The following is a 16,256-nucleotide window of genomic DNA, read 5'->3' on the forward strand; positions in this document are numbered from 1 at the left end:
AATAATTTTTGAGGAAAGAAAAATGATTTTTTATTTTCACGGCTCTGCGTTATAAACTTCTGTGAAGCACCTGGAGGTTTAATGTGCTCACTATGCATCTAGATAAGTTCCTTGGGGGGTCTAGTTTCCAAAATGGGGTCACTTGTGGGGGAGCTCCAATGTTTAGGCACACAGGGGCTTTCCAAACGCGACATGGTGTCCGCTAATGATTGGAGCAAATTTTCCATTCAAAAAGTCAAATGGCACGCCTTCCCTTCCGAGCCTTGCCGTGCGCCCAAACAGTGGTTTACCCCCACATATGAGATATCGGCGTACTCAGGAGAAATTGCTCAACAAATTTTAGGATCCATTTTATCCTGTTGCCCATGTGAAAATGAAAATATTGAGGCTAAAATAAATGTTTTGTGAAAAAAAAGCACTTTTTCATTTTTACGGATCAATTTCTGAAGCACCTGAGGGTTTAAAGTGATCACTATGCATCTAGATAAGTTCCTTGGGGGGTCTAGTTTCCAAAATGGGGTCACTTGTGGGGGAGCTCCAATGTTTAGGCACACAGGGGCTCTCCAAACGCGACATGGTGTCCGCTAACGATGGAGATCATTTTTCATTCAAAAAGCCAAATGGCGCTCCTTCCCTTCCGAGCCTTAGCATGTGCCCAAACAGTGGTTTACCCCCACATATGAGGTATCGGCGTACTCAGGAGAAATTTCCCAACAAATTTTAGGATCCATTTTATCCTGTTGCCCATGTGAAAATGAAGACATTGAGGCTAAAAGAATTTTTTTGTGAAAAAAAAGTACATTTTCATTTTTACGGATCAATTTGTGAAGCACCTGGGGGTTTAAAATGCTCACTATGCATCTAGATAAGTTCCTTGGGGCGTCTAGTTTCCAAATTGGGGTCACTTGTGGGGGAGCTCCAATGTTTAGGCACACGGGGGCTCTGCAAACGTGACATGGTGTCCGCTAAAGATTGGAGCCAAATTTTCATTCAAAAAGTCAAATGGCGCTCCTTCCCTTCCGAGCCCTGCCGTGCGCCCAAACAGTGGTTTACCCCCACATATGAGGTATCAGCGTACTCAGGACAAATTGGACAACAACTTTCGTGGTCCAGTTTTTCCTTTTACCCTTGGGAAAATAAAAAAATTGTTGCTAAAAGATCATTTTTGTGACTAAAAAGTTAAATGTTCATTTTTTTCCTTCCATGTTGCTTCTGCTGCTGTGAAACACCTGAAGGGTTAACAAACTTCTTGAATGTGGTTTTGAGCACCTTGAGGGGTGCAGTTTTTAGAATGGTGTCACTTTTGGGTATTTTCAGCCATATAGAACCCTCAAACTGACTTCATATGTGAGGTGGTCCCTAAAAAAAATGGTTTTGTAAATTTTGTTGTAACAATGAGAAATCACTGGTCAAATTTTAACCCTTATAACTTCCTAGCAAAAAAAAATTTTGTTTCCGAAATTGTGCTGATGTAAAGTAGACATGTGGGAAATGTTATTTATTAACTATTTTGTGTCACATAACTCTCTGATTTAACAGAATAAAAATTCAAAATGTGAAAATTGCGAAATTTTCAAAATTTTTGCCAAATTTCCGTTTTTTTCACAAATAAACGCAGAAATTATCGACCTAAATTTACCACTAACTTGAAGCCCAATATGTCACGAAAAAACAGTCTCCGAATCGCTAGGATCCGTTGAAGCGTTCCTGAGTTATTACCTCATAAAGGGACACTGGTCAGAATTGCAAAAAATGGCCAGGTCATTAAGGTCATAATAGGCTGGGTCATGAAGGGGTTAAAGGGATAGTTCCAATTATTATACAATGGTGTAAATATGCTCAGTTATGGGGTCAATTCTCCATCATTTTTACAGTCAAATTGGCACTGCTGTACAGGGTGCTGCTCCGTTTATACATAGGGCTGTGTTGTACTTCCCTACACTGCAGATAGATGGCAGTGCTGCTGTGGAGGGGAAAAAAATGCTGCTGTCCCTGCTCTTTTGCAAGGTCCTTACAATCAGACCCCTTCTGATCAGTAAGTAAAATACCATTATGTTTAATGTTGGGGGGATCTCCTTTAGGCTGGAGTCACACACAACATAAAAAAAAAATCTGTCCGTTTTACACGGACGAGAATCGCAGACATGTTCCCTGAACAGTGATCCATATGTCATCCGTGTGCAGTGTGGGGATCCAATTTTCTCGCATGTAAGCATCCGAGTGACATCCGTATGGCGAGATTTTCTCTCCGGCTTGCAAAATGGACATACAATGGATCCATGGGCTCAAATATTCGAAAAAATATATATATACCGTATAAGCCGACCCGAGTATAAGCCGACCCCCCCTAATTTTGCAACAAAAAACTGGGAAAACGTATTGACACGTGTATAAGCCTAGGGTGGAAAATGCAGCAGCTACCAGTAATTGTCAAAAATAAAAATAGATACCAATAAAAGTAAAATTAATTGAGACATCAGTAGTTTAAGTGTTTTTGAATATCCATATTGAATCAGGAGCCCCATATAATGCTCCATACTGTTCATTATGGCCCCATAAGATGCTCCATACAAAATAGGCCCCATATAATGCTCCATACAGTTCATTATGGCCCCATTAGATGCTCCATACAAAATAGGCCCCATATAATGCTCCATACAGTTCATTATGGCCCCATAAGATGCTCCATACAAAATAGGCCCCATATAATGCTCCATGCAGTTCTTTATGGCCCCATAAGATGCCCCATATAATGCTCCATTCAGTTCTTTATGGTCCCATAGATGCCCCATATAATGCTCCATGCAGTTCTTTATGGCCCCATAAATGCCCCATATAATGCTCCATGCAGTTCTTTATGGCCCCATAAATGCCCCATATAATGCTCCATGCAGTTCTTTATGGCCCCATAGATGCTCCATATAATGCTCCATGCAGTTCTTTATGGCTCCATATAATGCTCCATGCAGTTCATTATGGCCCCATAGATGTCCCATACAATGCTCCATGCAGTTATGTCCCCATAGATGCTCCATGCAGTTATGGTCCCATAGATGCTCCATATAATGCTCCATGCAGTTCTTTATGGCCCCATAGATGCCCCATATAATGCCCCATATAATGCTCCATGCAGTTCTTTATGGCCCCATAGATGCTCCGTATAGCATTGTGCCACATGTAATGCTGCTGCTGCACTGAAAAAAAAAAATGACATACTCACCTCTCGTCGCTGCCCGCTGCTCCTCAGCGTCCCGTCTCTCCGCACTTACTGTTCAGGCAGAGGGCAGCGCGCACACTAATACGTCATCATGCCCTCTGACCTGAACAGTCAATGCAGAGGAAGCGGAAGACGAGGCGGTGGTGGAACGAGGAACAGGTGAATATGACATACTCACCTGCTCCCGGCGCTCCTGGCGCGCAGTCCCTGCATGTCCCACGTCTTTGGGAGAGGCAGCTTCTTCCTGTAGTGAGCGGTCACGTGGCACCGCTCATTACAGTAATGAATATGCGGCTCCACCCCTATGGGAGTGGAGTCCATATTCATAACTTTAATGAGCGGTACCAGTGACCGCTGAACAGGGGAAGAAGCTGCCGCGCCCGAAGACCGTGGGACATGCGGGGACCGCACCAGGAGCGCTGGGAGCAGGTGGGTATTCGACAGGCGTCGCTCCCCCTCACCCGCCGACCCTCCCACCTTCCATGACTCGAGTATAAGCCGAGAGGGGCACTTTCAGCCCATTTTTTTGCCTGAAAATCTTGGCTTATACTCGAATATATACGGTATATATAATATAGATATAGATTATATTATATAGAAATATATCAGTGAGACACATACCTCTGTCAGGTTCCCATTAAATACATTTACATTTGACCAGTTAAATTTTCCTAAAATTGCCTGTGCACCCGACAACCAATGTGCAAAAATTTCACACAGGCCAACTAGTTGTCTTAGAATTAATTTTATATGTCTACCATGAAAAATTTTAAAAAGTTTTAATGTGTAGGTTGTGACACACAGTAACACCAAATTTGTGTATTTTCTTGAGGGGGTGAAACTTTAAAAAAAAACTTAATTGGGAAAAACTGCGACTTGGGACTTTTTTCCTCACCTTCCTAAAAATTTCTCACAGCAATATTTAAACGTATGTGTACATAAATATATACGCTTTCTTTTCAAATCTTTTATAGGGCATATCCATAGCAAATTCTTGCTTCCTGAATAACACTCAAAACCGGTTCAGCAACTAGTTATCTGTATTAATATGCACAATAATATTTCTTAATTTGAGTAAAGTTTAATAACCTGTCTTAATTTGCATTTTAACAGTGTGACGTGATGTTTTTATTAGACAAGAATTCCACTTTGATAAATTCATATAATATGCTGATCACATGGGAAAACTAAGAGTGCATTACATTCTCTATTATCTAATACAACTAGATCAGCATTCCGATTAGTAAATTCCAAATACCGTACGTAAAAGGTGGCAAACGACTGAATATTTTGTCTTGCAGTGTCAATATAGTCTTGCTTGACTGTTTTGTGATGTTTCTTTCAGTAGATGATTGTGTCGTAATGGCCCCAGAAACTCCAGACCAGACTATTACATCCCCAACATCTACGGTCTCCTCTTCTGACTGTGATTCAGGCTGTTCCTTGGAAGAGTATCTTGAGATTAAGGTGAGACAGGTAATTTATAAATAGCAAATGTGTTGCTTTGTAGTAGCTTTGCTATGATGTAGCTTTCAGAAGTTTGATATTATTGGCTCACAATATTTGGTGGGGGTCTGGATCCCAGGACCTCCACTATAAGCAGAATTAAGACGCTGTGATTTTATTTATTATATAATCAATTATTTTTAATACCATATTAAATGCACTGCATTAACTTTATTTGTGATTTTTTTTGTTTGTTTTTCTCTGCCATTTTAATTTGGCTGGGCATAGACTGTGGCCGGTGTCTGCTTCTCCTCCATTGTGGCTGCTGTGACCTGGGCACACTTTCCCTAAGCTTTTCAGGTCACAGCTGTGGGAAGAGATCGGCACTTTTTTTTAATTTTTTTTTAAATCCCCACTGCCGCACTGAGCTACACTTTCCCCCTGTCACCTCTGTGTTCATACAAGCGGTGACAGGAGGTGCTGGGATGCAGGGAGCGGAGGTCCAGGATGTGGCAAGTATTGGCAGCTAGTGAGCGGTGGTCAGCAGCCTGGAATTACTAGTACAATACCAAGCTGCTGATCACCGCTGCCAGATTGCAGTGTTCAGAGCACAGCAGTGTAGTAGATTCTGCAGAACCCTGTATCTAATCCCATAATGTGGTACATTATACGTATCTAATTCAAGCATATGATTCAGTCCGCATATCTAATTCCATCCTATGTGATACTCTGCTTAGTCCTGTATTTCATCCATTATGTGGTATAATACACTGAGCCCTGTATCTAACCCCAGCTCGTGACAGTCTGTGTATGTAATCACAGCGCGTGATGTAGTCCGTGTATCTAAAGGTAGCACATGATTCGGCGAGCAGCACCAACTAACAGTGATTGCTGCCAGCCCGTTTTCTGACACTGTCCACGTCTCCGTATCACTTTGCAGAAGGATAAGAGAGGATGAAGTTTAGGATCACAGTGAGGAGCCATTTTGTTGGTGACTGCAAACGCCCAGAAGGGGAGTGATGTAACTCACGTGAGCTGACCATGCCCACTTTTACTGCAGTCGTAATGCGAGTTAGTTGTACGCTATGCTTTCATTGCAAATATTAGCAACTGCTCCCCTTAGTGTTTAAAATTTTAATTGTTGAAGAAAAATCTCCATAAGAAGGTTTGGTTTGAGATATTCACAGGAAATTTTTTTTTTTTAAAAAGTCTAAATCACCGGTGTTAAAAAATATTCATCCAGTAGTAATTGCCTATGCCATTTTCAAGCACAGGAAGAGAAACATCTCTATTCAAGTATGGTAAAATTGTTAGTTTTTTTGGAAAAAGTACCAACATATTTACTTTAGAATGTCAGCAGTGACAGGAAAGATTTTAGCTTCCTATCTTGTCTCATCAGGCCCTTTCCACTTTAAAAGACACATCAAACAATGCTGCCGAAGAACTGAAATTTATCCAGACTCTGCTTCATTTACTGCCGCCACAAGACTGTGATGTAAGTTAAATGATATGAGAATATAAGTATTAAATCATAGGTGGACTGAAGGTTTTGTTTTATTCAGGGTGGATTGATTTAAATCACGCCGATTTAAATCATGATTTAAATCATGATTTAAATCAAAAGATTTTTTTCTATTTAAATCGGATCGATTTAAATCATGATTTTAATCATGATTTAAATCACTGATTTAAATCAAAAGTTTTTTTTTAATATAAATCACGATTAAAATGAGAAGTGAGAGCAGTGCGCATGTGCGCCCATAGTTACACGGACGAAACTAGGGGCAACGATCTAACGCCAGGGTGAGGGGGGGGACCCCAAAGTAAGTAAAAATCTTTTTTGTTTTACTATATGGCAATAGGTAGGTGTTTAACCCCTTCCCGACATGTGACGGAATAGTACGTCACATGTCGGGACCCCCGCTTTGATGTGCACTCCGGCGGTGAGCGCACATCAAAGTCGCGACATGTCAGCTGTTTTTTACAGCTGACATGTGCGCGCAATAGCGGCGGGTGAAATCGCGATCACCCGCCGCTATTAACTAGTTAAATGCCGCTGTCAAGCGCAGACAGCGGCATTTAACTACCGCATCCGGCCGTGCGGCCGGATATGAGCGCATCGCCGACCCCCGTCACATGATCGGGGGTCGGCGATGCTCCTCCATTGTAACCATAGAGGTCCTTGAGACCTCTATGGTTACTGATCGCCGGTGGCTGTGAGCGCCACCCTGTGGTCGGCGCTCACAGCACACCGGCATTTCTGCTGTGTAGCAGCGATCTTATGATCGGTGCTGCATAGCAGAGCCGATCGCGTTGTGCCTGCTTCTAGCCTCCCATGGAGGCTATAGAAGCATGGCAAAAGTAAAAAAAAAAAGTTTTTAAAAATGTGAAAAAAATAAAAAAAATATAAAAGTTTAAATCACCCCCCTTTCGCCCCAATCAAAATAAATCAATAAAAAAAAACCCCAACCTACACATATTTGGTATCGCCGCATTCAGAATCGCCCGATCTATCAATAAAAAAAAAGCATTAACCTGATCGCTAAATGGCGTAATGAGAAAAAAATTCGAAACGCCAGATTTACGTTTTTTTGGTCGCCACGTCATTGCATTAAAATGCAATAACGGGCGATCAAAAGAACGTATCTACACCAAAATGCTATCATTAAAAATGCCAGCTCGGCACGCAAAAAATAAGCCCTCACCTGACCCCAGATCACGAAAAATGGAGACGCTACGAGTATCGGAAAATGGCGCAATTTTGTTTTGTTTTGTTTTTTGCAAAGTTTGGAATTTTTTTTCACCACTTAGGTGAAAAATAACCTAGTCATGTTAGGTGTCTATGAACTCGTAGTGACCTGGAGAATCATAATGGCAGGTCAGTTTTAGCATTTAGTGAACCTAACAAAAAACCCGAACAAAAAACAAGTGTGGGATTGCACTTTTTTTGCAATTTCACTGCACTTGGAATTTTTTTCCCGTTTTCTAGTACACGACATGCTAAAACCAATGATGTCGTTCAAAAGTACAACTCGTCCCGCAAAAAATAAGCCCTCACATGGCCAAATTGACGGAAAAATAAAAAAGTTATGGCTCTGGGAAGGAGGGGAGCGAAAAACGAAAACGGAAAAACGGAAAAAGCTCCGGGGGTGAAGGGGTTGCAGCATGTCTTAATTGTATAAACTATTAATAGCCTCCACATTTTGTTCATACTGCCCCTTTAATTCCACACTTCTAGCTTGGTTTCACTTTTGGTTTAGTTTCTTTTTCCATTCAGTTGACATGCCCAAACTTGTTGGATAGTCAGCATCCTACAGAAACCTCTGGAAGAGCATGGCATTGTGAATGTTACACATATACAGCCTTTATTCTACTGAGTTAAACAACTCAGCTTTATCTCATGATGGAAGAACCTTTGGATGGTAAAATATTTTCCTCAAAAAGCAGTTTATTAAAAAAAAAACGATTTAAATCAAAAAAATCCGATTTAAATCAAAAAAATCCGATTTTTTTGATTTTTTTAAAAAAACATTGATTTTTATCCACCCTGGTTTTATTACAAATCTTTATCAGGACCAAGATGCATGGTGGACCCATCTTTTATTCCTAGTTTTGGAAAAGTATAAAGATTGTATCTTTTGGTAAATGTCAAATCTGCTAGTAGATTTGTATGGGCTACTATATTGCCAGGCACCACTGGGACTGTGGCTCTTCCTTGTTGTTCTCTTCATTGAAGCAGTGGAGCAATGTCATCTGTTTGTTTTGTTGATAAATATATGATCACTGGGACTCTCCAGAACACAGGGAGCAGGGGTCCCTGGTTTCTACTCATGTAACAACAAAGGAACAGGAGTATACAATAAGCTGCACTCACAATCTGACCTGCTGCTTCCATATGGGTCTATGGGACTAGTGGAAAAGTAAAACATTTTTTTTGTTTGTAGCCTTGGTTGTTATGCACCACCTGGACAAAAGTGGTGGGGCACATCACCTTCATTATTGAATTCGGGTTTTTCATTCAGTTCCAATTACACAAGTATGTAAAATCCATCCCCTAGCCATGCTGTCCTGCCTTTACAAACATTTGAAAAAACAGATGGAAAGAGTAAAGGTGAGTGACTCCTACTCACCTGGATGGGTTGTGCAGCATTGGGCACAGCCTTGGTTATCGCAAAATTGATCCTCCATGGCTGCTGCTATGCCCTCTGAACCTCCATAAGAGGGTTTGGATTGAGACATTCATTGAGAAAAATTGAAAACTTCTAAATCACCTGTTAAAAATATGCATCCAGTAGTAATTGCCTATGCCACTTTCAATAGGGAGTCCTATTTGATATTCAAGTGATGTACCTTTTTTTTTTGTTCTGTACATTTAAATATTTAAAGGGAAGCATTGATTTGGTAAGTTGCCAGGATAGTATGTAGACCCAATTAGGTAAATATGAGGTGTAGCCAAAATCAGGTTTAAAATATAACTTTTAGTTATTGAATCTAAAAGCGATTAATATGCGACAAAATACAAACAATCAAAGCAGAATGTGCTAGCTAAATTAATTTCAATAGTGAAATTGCTGGTGTAGACTGCACAAGAAGTCAGGAAAGGGGCCATGTCCACACCCTATAGTACAACAAAGTAGGTGGGGATTCAGTGGTTCGCAGCTATTAGTTAATTTTATCAGCCACTGACCCACAGCTTTTAGATTTACTTCTGTCAAGATAAGACTACAGTAGTTCATATTGGTCTTACAACTCATAAGTTTAATCTATTGAAAATATAGATGGGGTGCAGTAGTGTATCCCCGTGCCCGGGTACCAACCCGGAGCTATGCTACTGTAACTGTATTGGCATGCACAGCACACCTATATAGTTACGTTCTGCAGAAGGGCAGGGACACTATTTCCCTGCACTGCCACCTGGCCGCTATGGGGGGGCCTGGTGCCAGCAGTGGTCCCCCCGCCCATCATCACAAGTTCAACTGTATTGACTGGATGCCGATACAGTTGACCACATTGATGAGATTGGTAGTGTGACCCTCCCTCTTCCATCATCCCCCTCTCAGCGTCTGATGACACAGACACTGACAGGGTCGCGATGACATCACTACTCAGTACCCGCTGTCTGGAGATGTGCGAGTGCTTGGAGCCGCGGAGGATCGATGAGAGATTAGTATTGTATTTATTTATTTTATGGGGGTGTATTATACAATAGTCTGCCTATGGGTAGTGCATTATACTATATAGAGTCTGCCTATGGGTGGGGTGCATTATACTATAGACCCCTAATCATGTACTGTGATGGTAAAACACAAAAGATATCGGCATTAAATACCCAGGCACATAGTAGTGAAATAATTTAATTTGAACTGCTCCATCTTTTAATAACCAAAATGTAGGCAAGACATAAATAACACTAGCAGATTTCCCCAGCACCATACACAAAGTCCAATACACTAGTTGCAATAGAGCACAATAACCACTATAGTCACATAGAAAGGCTATATTGCACAATAAATAAAGTGCACAGAATAAGAAAAGTAGAAACTTTTTAACAGAAAATAAGGTTGAAGTGCAACAATTGATTCAGACCGCAACCAGAGCCATCAAGATAAATGCTATTGATGCACAAAGTGTCATCTAAATAATTCGACTGGAGTCGAACCTGAATGTGCCTAGCAAGAAACTGAATGGGCAAATGTTCTGGAGGAATTGCAAACATCAACTGCGTCAGCATATAAGACTGCAGAGACCCGTGTGTCGTAAACGGTGCCTTCCCCCCTCCCACCAATCCCGTAATTAAAACTCCGACAGGCCTGGATGGGTTGAACAGGTTGGTCAGTTTGGTCACAGTTTATTAATTTGATAAGCAGAGAGAGGCAATTACAATTCGTAACGGTCTCATTACTGAAAGCCCCGTCTGTGACCGACAGCCAAGCAGGCCAATGAGGGTTAAAAACCTTTGCCCCTCTCTACAATTCCGCTGTGGCGTAATAACAGGAATAATTTTTTTTTATATACCGTATATACTCAAGTATAAGCCGAGATTTTCAGCCCACTTTTTTGGGCTGAAAGTAACCCTCTCTGCTTATACTCAAGTCGTACTCAGGGGTCGGCAGGGGAGGGGGAGCAGAGCTGTGTAATAATACTCACCTGCTCCTGGCGCGGTCCCTCCGCGTCTTTTCCCCGGTGCCGGCAGCTTCTCACCTGCTCCGCGTTTCACCATCGGCGCCGCTGCGTCTTCCGCGTCCTCTGCAGTTACGCTCAGGTCAGAGGGCGCGGTGATGCGATTAGTGCTTGCCGCCCTCTGCCTGAACGTCCGTGCAGAGGACGGAAAGACACAGCAGCGGTCGGCGGTGGAACGCGGAGCAGGTGAATATAGCAAGTGCCCGGGGCCTGAGAGGTGAGTATGTGATTTTTTTATTTCTTTAATCGCAGCAACAGCATATGGGGCAAATATCTGTATGGAGCATCTTATGGGGCCATGTGCAGCATTATATGGGGTAATTATCTGTTTGGAGCATCTTATGGAGCCATGTGCAGCATTATATGGGGCAAATATCTGTATGGGGCCGTGTGCAGCATTATATGGGGCAATTATCTGTATGGAGCATCTTATGGGGCCATGTGCAGCATTATATGGGACAAATATCTGTATGGAGCATCTTATGGGGCCATAATCCACATTTGTGGAGTATTATACTGGGCAAATGTGTCTATGGAGCATCTTATGGGGCCATAGTCAGCATTTGTGCTGCATTATATGGGGCATATTTTAATATGGAGCATCTTATGGAGCCCATCATAAACTGTATGGAGCATTATATGGGGCTTATTTTGTATGGAGCATTATATGGGGCCCATCATGAACTGTATGGAGCATTATATGGGGCATATTTTAATATGGAGCAACTTATGGGGCCCATCATGAACTGTATGGAGCATTATATGGGGCTCCTGATTCAATATGGATATTCAAAAACACTTAAACTACTGATGTCTCAATTAATTTTACTTTTATTGGTATCTATTTTTATTTTTGACATTTACCAGTAGCTGATGCATTTTCCACCCTAGGCTTATACTCGAGTCATTAAGTTTTCCCAGTTTTTTTTGTGGCAAAATTAGGGGGGTCGGCTTATACTCTGGTCAGCTTATACTCGAGTATATATGGTATTTATTTTTTGTACTTTTAACAATAGCAACACAGAACATCAATGAGTATACAGGTCCTTCTCAAAAAATTAGCATATAGTGTTTCATCAAGGGCAGGGTCAATGCAGCTAGCTATCAGGAGATTTTGGAGCACTTCATGCTTCCTGGCACCTGCTCACAGTGCCAAAACCACTGGTAAATGGTTTACTGACCATGGTATTACTGTGCTCAATTGGCCTGCCAACTCTCCTGACCTGAACCCCATAGAGAATCTGTGGGATATTGTGAAGAGAAAGTTGAGAGACGCAAGACCCAACACTCTGGATGAGCTTAAGGCTGCTATTGAAGCATCCTGGGCCTCCATAACATCTCAGCAGTGTCACAGGCTGATTGCCTCCATGCCACGCCGCATTGAAGCAGTCATTTCTGCCAAAGGATTCCCGACCAAGTATTGAGTGCATAACTGAACATTATTATTTGATGGTTTTTTTGTTTGTTATTAAAAAACACTTTTATTTGATTGGATGGTTGAAATATGCTAATTTATTGAGACAGGTTTTTTGGGTTATCAGGAGTTGTAGGCCAAAATCATCAGTATTAAAACAATAAATGACCTGACAAATTTCAGTTGGTGGATAATGAATCTATAATATATGAAAGTTTAATTGTAATCATTACATTATGGTAAATAATGAAATTTAACACTATATGCTAATTTTTTGAGAAGGACCTGTATAAGGGAGGGAGGGTGGGACAACAGCTTCCAAGGGTCAGCCGGGGAGAAAGAGGAAGGCACTGACCACGAGCACCTGAATTTAACCCATGAGGGTGTGGCCTGACGCCCCTTCCCCTTTCCTCCAGTTGAGCGTCCCAATTATTGCATCACCTGGGGAGTAGTGGGAGGGGGGAATTGGGCACTGCACAGAGTTTTCTTCTAGCTTTTTCATAGGGGCTTAACAGTCAGGTACATTCCTTAATTAATACTGTGCCTGCCAGAATGCAGAGACCTTTGTGTCGTAATCAGTGCCTCCCCCTCCCACTAATCCCATAATTAAAACACCGGCCTGGATGGGTTGAACAGGTCGGTCACAGTTTATTAATTTTATAAGCAGAGAGAAGCAATTACAATTTGTAACGGGCTCATCGCTGAAAGCCCCGTCTGTGACCGACAGGCGAGCAGGCCAATGAGATTTACAAACCTTTGCCCCGCTCTACACTTACGCCATAGAGGATCATGTGTATGACCTACATCTTCATCAGCATATAGCTATACTGACCATGCCAGATTTCAAGTTTGCGTGTGACCATCAGCATCATGCATTTCTTAGATTTTGTTTATTAATAGATTTTAGATTCAGTGAGTTATATTTGAAACTTAATATTTCATTTTTGTTTATTGTCTGTAATATTACTAAACAATTTCCATATGTACATATGTATGTCTGCAGGGAATTTGTAAATGGCATAGGCAATTGATATTGGATGTGTATTTTTAACATATGTGAATTAAGATGTATGAGGCCAACCAGTCATCAAGGTTGTGAGGTCATTATGGATGGTATAAATGGTGGCTTGTAATATTCAGTTTGTATAAAGCTGATGAAGGAGCTGGATGGCTCTGTAACTCATAGCTCAATAAAGTGTGAAGTTTTTAAACTTAAGCTTTCCCTTGCATCCTTGGCAGCGCTTTTGGAAGCCAAAATTAGCTTGTTTGTTTTTTTTTCCTCTGAATTTACAATGTTTGGAAATTAGGGTATGTGTCCACGTGCAGGAAACGCTGCGTGTTTGACGCTGCGCAGAGCCGCAGCGTCACACACGCAGCGTCCAGATGTTACAGCATAGTGGAGGGGATTTTATCAAATCCCGTCTCCACTATGCGTGGTAACACGCACCCGGCGTTGTTGCTTTAAGAGGAAGGAGTTTAGATGTTTGTGCCTGGTGTATTACTGTGAGGAGGGTGGGGCTTATATAGGGGCAACTCTGGCTCTCCCTCTTTCTCTCACAGGATGGACAGGAGGAAACATTAAACGCCCTCCCGCCCTGTTTATAATCTCGGTCCTAAAACTTTTTAATTATTGCTTGTATAATGATAAATGCTTTATTGTATTTTGAATTATTATTTGCGGTAACCTTCTAAGCCCAAGGGAAGGGCAATCCTTCAGCCATGGTTCCCTAGAGGTTTCCACCACAAGGGATTTTTCCTCTCCTGGGCGCTGTAGGATGACTCTTTGTGAGTCGGAGATTTGCCAAGTTTAGTCCCATTAATGCTTTTGCAGGGACTTCTAGTTTTTAAGTTTACAAAAATGATTTAATTATAAAAAAAAAAAAGGTGTCAAATGAGACTTGGAATTTATAACCCGTCACGGCTTTGCGGTTTAGGAGTCAGGTGGAAGTTGCAGACAAGTTAAAGTGGACTCATTTTAACTAAGAGGATGTAAAACCTCATGGTGGTGAGCAGGCTCGGCTTTGGTGGCCAGCCTCAAGGACGTTGTAATGGTAACATCAATCAGGGGCGGGCACAGTGGTTAAGCACAGGAGTGAGGATAATAGGGGTCATTGGTGCCCTGAAAGTTTACTGGCTCGGCTTGAATGGCAGGCCAGTGCGTGCCGCCCCTTTATGGCTGTCTGTCCTGGTGCTCTATGTCAGGCAGCTGGGGATATCGCAGTACTTGTGAATCCCAATGTACTAGCACTCCACCTGACTCCTACTGTGATTATTTAATCCTGTGATTTGAATAAAAGCTGTAGCCATTTTGACAACCAAAATGATGTGTTTTGTGTATTAATTTTAGTACCTAGGTTTACAGTAGTTATGGTGGTTTTAAGATGGAGTGGGGTCTATCCCATATTCAAAAGTCATGACTTCCAGCTACATTTTTTTTTCTATTGGAGCAGGCTGATTGGTCTGGTTACATAGCCCTTTTCAGTAACCATTTTATGATCAGAAGGGCAGGTCAGTTTGAGGAAAACTAACGGTGACCAACCCCTTTCAAACTGACTTATCTGGGTTTACTGTGTCTAGAGAATAGGTAGGATTTTGCTTTCGAAGGAAGTGCTTAGAACAGTTTGAGCTAATGTAAACAAACTAGCATTTCTGCATAACTTTTAGTACTTCTCTGCACTAGGTGTATAAAGGGCCATAAATAACAGCACTTATACAGATTTGTGTTGTTAACATAGTAATAAGGATGTATATGGATTCTGTTGTACAGATTATAAACCATTTCTCATGTAATTGTTTGATAGAAACCCTGTTCAAACTATATTAGATTATTTTTATCAACCATTGTCTGACTGACTTTTGGAAAATCTCACAAGCCCTATACTCATAGAAGAGCAGAGTGAGTGTCGACTGCTCTATTCAAACTCCACTGTGGTGCCGTTCAATGGGACAAGGACATGGGATTCCTATTTTAGCCATTGATATGAAGCCTTAAGTGATCAGCCGTTAGATAGGTGAAAAATGTTTGTGGTACAACCAGCTTAACTTTTTCATGTGTCTAGTGTGGGTGTATGGAATAAGCTCAAGAGCTGAGCCTGCTCCATTCACTGCAAGTGTCTGTTGTTTTTATGCAGCCAGCACCTGCCACTAACACCAGCGATCAGAGCACACTAGTGCTTAACCTTTTAGTTTAACCCCTGCAAGACAGAGCCCTTTTTCGATTTTGCGCTTCGGCTTTTCTCTCCCCTTCCCAGAGCCATAACTTTTTTTTTTTTCCGTCAATATGGCCATGTGAGGGCTTGTTTTGCAGGACAAGTTTGTACTTTTCAACAACACTGTTGGTTTTACCATATCGTGTACTCAAAAAATTCCAAGCTCAATTGCAAAAAAGTGCTATTCCACAACTGTTTTTGTGGATTTTTATTTTTTTCACTATGATCACCAAATGCTAAAACTGACCTGCCATTTTGATTCTCCAGTTCATTATGAATTCATAGACCACAATCATGTCTAGGTTCTTTTTTTATTTAAGTGGTGAAAAAAAATCTAAAGTTTGTTAGAAAATGACGCAATTTTTTTTTTTTTTTTGAGACCCGTAGCATCTCCATTTTTCGTGATCTTGGGTTGGTTGACAGCTTATTTTTTGCGTGCCGAGCTGACGTTTTTAATGATGCCATTTTATTGTGGATGCGATCTTTTGATTGCCCGTTTATTGCATTTTAATGCAATGTTGCGAAGACAAAAAAAACCCCGTAATTTTGGCATTTAATTTTTTTTTTTCTCTTTACGCCGTTTAGTGATTGGGTTAACACTGTGCACACGTTGAGTATTTGGTTGCAGAAATTTCTGCTTCTCTTGGCAGGAAAAACGTGTTTTTTGCACAGCAATGAATGCTTTTTTGAGTTAAATAAAGACATTTTAAAAAAAAGTTTTGTGATGTACCGTATATACTCGAGTATAAGCCGAGATTTTCAGCCCAAATTTTTGGGCTGAAAGTGCCCC

At 41.3% G+C, this 16,256-nt stretch overlaps 1 protein-coding gene across 6 annotated transcripts in view; it reads left to right on the plus strand.

Moving 5' to 3' along the window:
• PRICKLE4 (prickle planar cell polarity protein 4) overlaps positions 1-16,256 on the plus strand; it is a 96,624-nt gene that overhangs the window by 48,593 nt on the left and 31,775 nt on the right. Inside the window, exons 2-3 of one of the 6 annotated variants that reach the window (XM_077295293.1) lie at positions 4,563-4,693; positions 6,063-6,158. In XM_077295293.1, coding sequence (XP_077151408.1) covers positions 4,580-4,693; positions 6,063-6,158 — 210 coding nt within the window. In that variant the 5' untranslated portion in view covers positions 4,563-4,579. The remainder of the gene's footprint in view (positions 1-4,562; positions 4,694-6,062; positions 6,159-16,256) is intronic. The other 5 variants (XM_077295295.1, XM_077295292.1, XM_077295294.1 and 2 more) reach the window with 5 other exon arrangements.

The sequence above is a fragment of the Ranitomeya variabilis genome, chromosome 3 (genome assembly GCF_051348905.1).
Source record: "Ranitomeya variabilis isolate aRanVar5 chromosome 3, aRanVar5.hap1, whole genome shotgun sequence".
Lineage (NCBI taxonomy): Eukaryota > Metazoa > Chordata > Amphibia > Anura > Dendrobatidae > Ranitomeya > Ranitomeya variabilis.